Source organism: Plasmodium inui (genome assembly GCF_000524495.1).
Source record: "Plasmodium inui San Antonio 1 unplaced genomic scaffold supercont1.246, whole genome shotgun sequence".
Classification (NCBI taxonomy): Eukaryota; Apicomplexa; class Aconoidasida; order Haemosporida; family Plasmodiidae; genus Plasmodium; species Plasmodium inui.
In genome coordinates, this window is record NW_008482080.1 from 1 (window position 1) to 2,336 (window position 2,336).

The 2,336-nt window shown below is 51.9% G+C and overlaps 1 protein-coding gene across 1 annotated transcript; it reads left to right on the forward strand.

Annotated features, from left to right (window-relative positions):
* Positions 1-383: 383 nt before the first annotated feature.
* C922_05854 (hypothetical protein) lies at positions 384-1,883 on the forward strand (the record flags this gene model as incomplete). The annotated part of the gene is made up of 1 exon (XM_008821425.1): positions 384-1,883. The coding sequence occupies one exon, from the start codon at positions 384-386 to the stop codon at positions 1,881-1,883; it is 1,500 nt and encodes a 499-aa protein (XP_008819647.1).
* Positions 1,884-2,336: the final 453 nt, after the last annotated feature.

Below are 2,336 nucleotides of genomic sequence, written 5' to 3' on the forward strand. Positions count from 1 at the left end.
CCCCGGAGAGGGGAAGCAGGACCGGATGAGTGCAGGAGTCAACCCCAGGGGGAGTCCAAGGCTTCCAACTGGACAGAACAACTGAACCCCACAGCGAAGGGAGGCGGAGCGCAAGACCATGGCAGGGGAGACTATTCCTACCGGAATGAAGAGGCAAAGCATGGTAAGGGACAACGAGGAGGAGCAAGAGATCCATTCCTCAAAGGAATGCCGGAGCCCATGGACTCAATGAAGGTTTTACGTCCGTGGACACGTCAGAGGCCTCCAAGCCGGACCCGAAGCCTAGGAGGGAGCCACAGTAAGAAACCGTCTTGAAGGGGACGAGTCAAGGACAAAACTGCCAGGAGGAACAACAACAGTGGACAGACTCAATATCTAGAAAGATGAGACGGAGCTCAGGAGAGAAGTATGAGTGGTTAGGGGAGCGCAGGCGGATCAGCACCGAGAGGGAGAGGTGTGATCCTCAGAACAGCTATAAGTATTGCTATAAGATTCCGGCATTTCGGGGTCAATACAACAGGCCAGTAGCAGGGGTTTACCAGTGGCCCCAACAGTTAGGACTGCAGGGCAACCCCATGCTGAAGCAGGGGGAAGGTTTCGATAGTGGAGCCTTAACAACCAAAATAGGAGGTGAAAGCGTCATATGGCAAGATGTAGTGGATGCCGTGCTGAAAGATGCTATAGAGAGTAGTAAGAATAAGAAGAATAATGCAAAGGAGGACAGCTATGTGGGGAGGACCGAGACGAGATTTTGGAAGAGTTTCATAAACCAAGCATCTGGGAGACCGTGTGATAAGTCAGCCGACTGTCAGCCGCTGTTAGGGTTCATTGGTTGCATCATATCCTGGATCTGGAGCCAAGGGTCAAGACTAATCAAGACAGACGAGCAGGTGTGGGGAGGATGTGAGAAACTAAAACACCAAATGAAGAAGGAGCAGGAAGATGTCGTAATAGTAGGGGATGAGAACTGGACACGGCTGCAGAGATCAGGCGAGGTATGTCAAGCCAACAATAACTTCAGCAAATGTAGTGTGGAATTCATAAGTCTAATAGTGACAGTGGCTAGTTCTCTCAAGAAATTATGTCCCACCTGTCCTCAGGTGGGTTTAGACGATCTATTCGGGGACAAGATAGAATATGGGGAGAACAGGTGTTTCGAGTGCCCACCAAACAGGAACAAGTATGAGTTCTGCGTGGCAGTCAAGGAATGTCCGGAGGACGAGCCGTCAGATGGGACAATTTGCAACTGTGATCCGTCGCAAGTGAGAGATCACGTAAATGATGGAGAACAAGCAACCACAGAAGAGCCAGGCGGAGGAGGGGCCACAAATTCTGAGCCCCAAAAGAAAAAGCCAGAGGGAACGAAACCCACCTCGGCCATAGAGGAGCCCAAAGGAGGACTCGGCGACAGCCATCGGGATCCTGGCGTTAACAGACGACTAATCAGGGCAGATTTGGCGTCCCAAACCCTAACAGGCGAACCGACACTGAGGGGAGAAGGAGACAGGGACCCCACCGGGGCAGGACCTACTGGGGAGAACATCGAAAGTCCTCCCTCCCACGAGGAGCAGGATAAGTTGACCCGAGGCGCCTTGGGGAATAAGAACGGGGGGGAGGGTTCGAAAGTTAACGCAACAGAACTAGGCAACCCACTCTCGGGACGAGACGAATCGAATAGGCCAGAAATGGACGAGGGACAGGGGAGTCACCCCAAAGGGCCACAGGGGAGTATGGTGGGTGGAATAATTGGAAGTGTGGGAGTTGCTGTAATGTTTATCATGAGTGCTTATGGAGTTTATCGGATATATGGGAGAGGCAACAGGCGACAGAATCTCATGAAGAACCCCCCCCAGAGGAGGAGAGTAGCCTATGGGGCCAGGTAGTGGGTAAGTAATTAGAGTGAGACAACAGATCTGAACTACCCCAACAGGGGGGGAAGAGAAGGCAGGAGGAAATACTCGACGCCCAAAGACTGAAGCCCCGGGCCAACAGAAATTACGAATACCGGGACCGATATGGGGACGGAGTCCGGGAAAGCATCTGAGTACAGCTCAATGAAGAAGCCAGATGATCCTAGGACGAGGCCGGCGTCAGGAGCCGAAGTAAAGAAGGAAGAAGGTGGATTTTGAGAGACAGAAATAAAGACGAGTAAGGTGAGTCCGGGTCAAATTTGAAGTCAACTGGGTAGGATTCCCGTCCCACCAAGTGACCAACACGTCAAGGATAGGACCAACAAATGATCAAACAACTTGAACAAACGGGAGCCATAAACGTCATACAGGCAAAACCAGGAAGATTCGTGCCCCTATCCAGACAACCCACCCTAGGAACTGCTA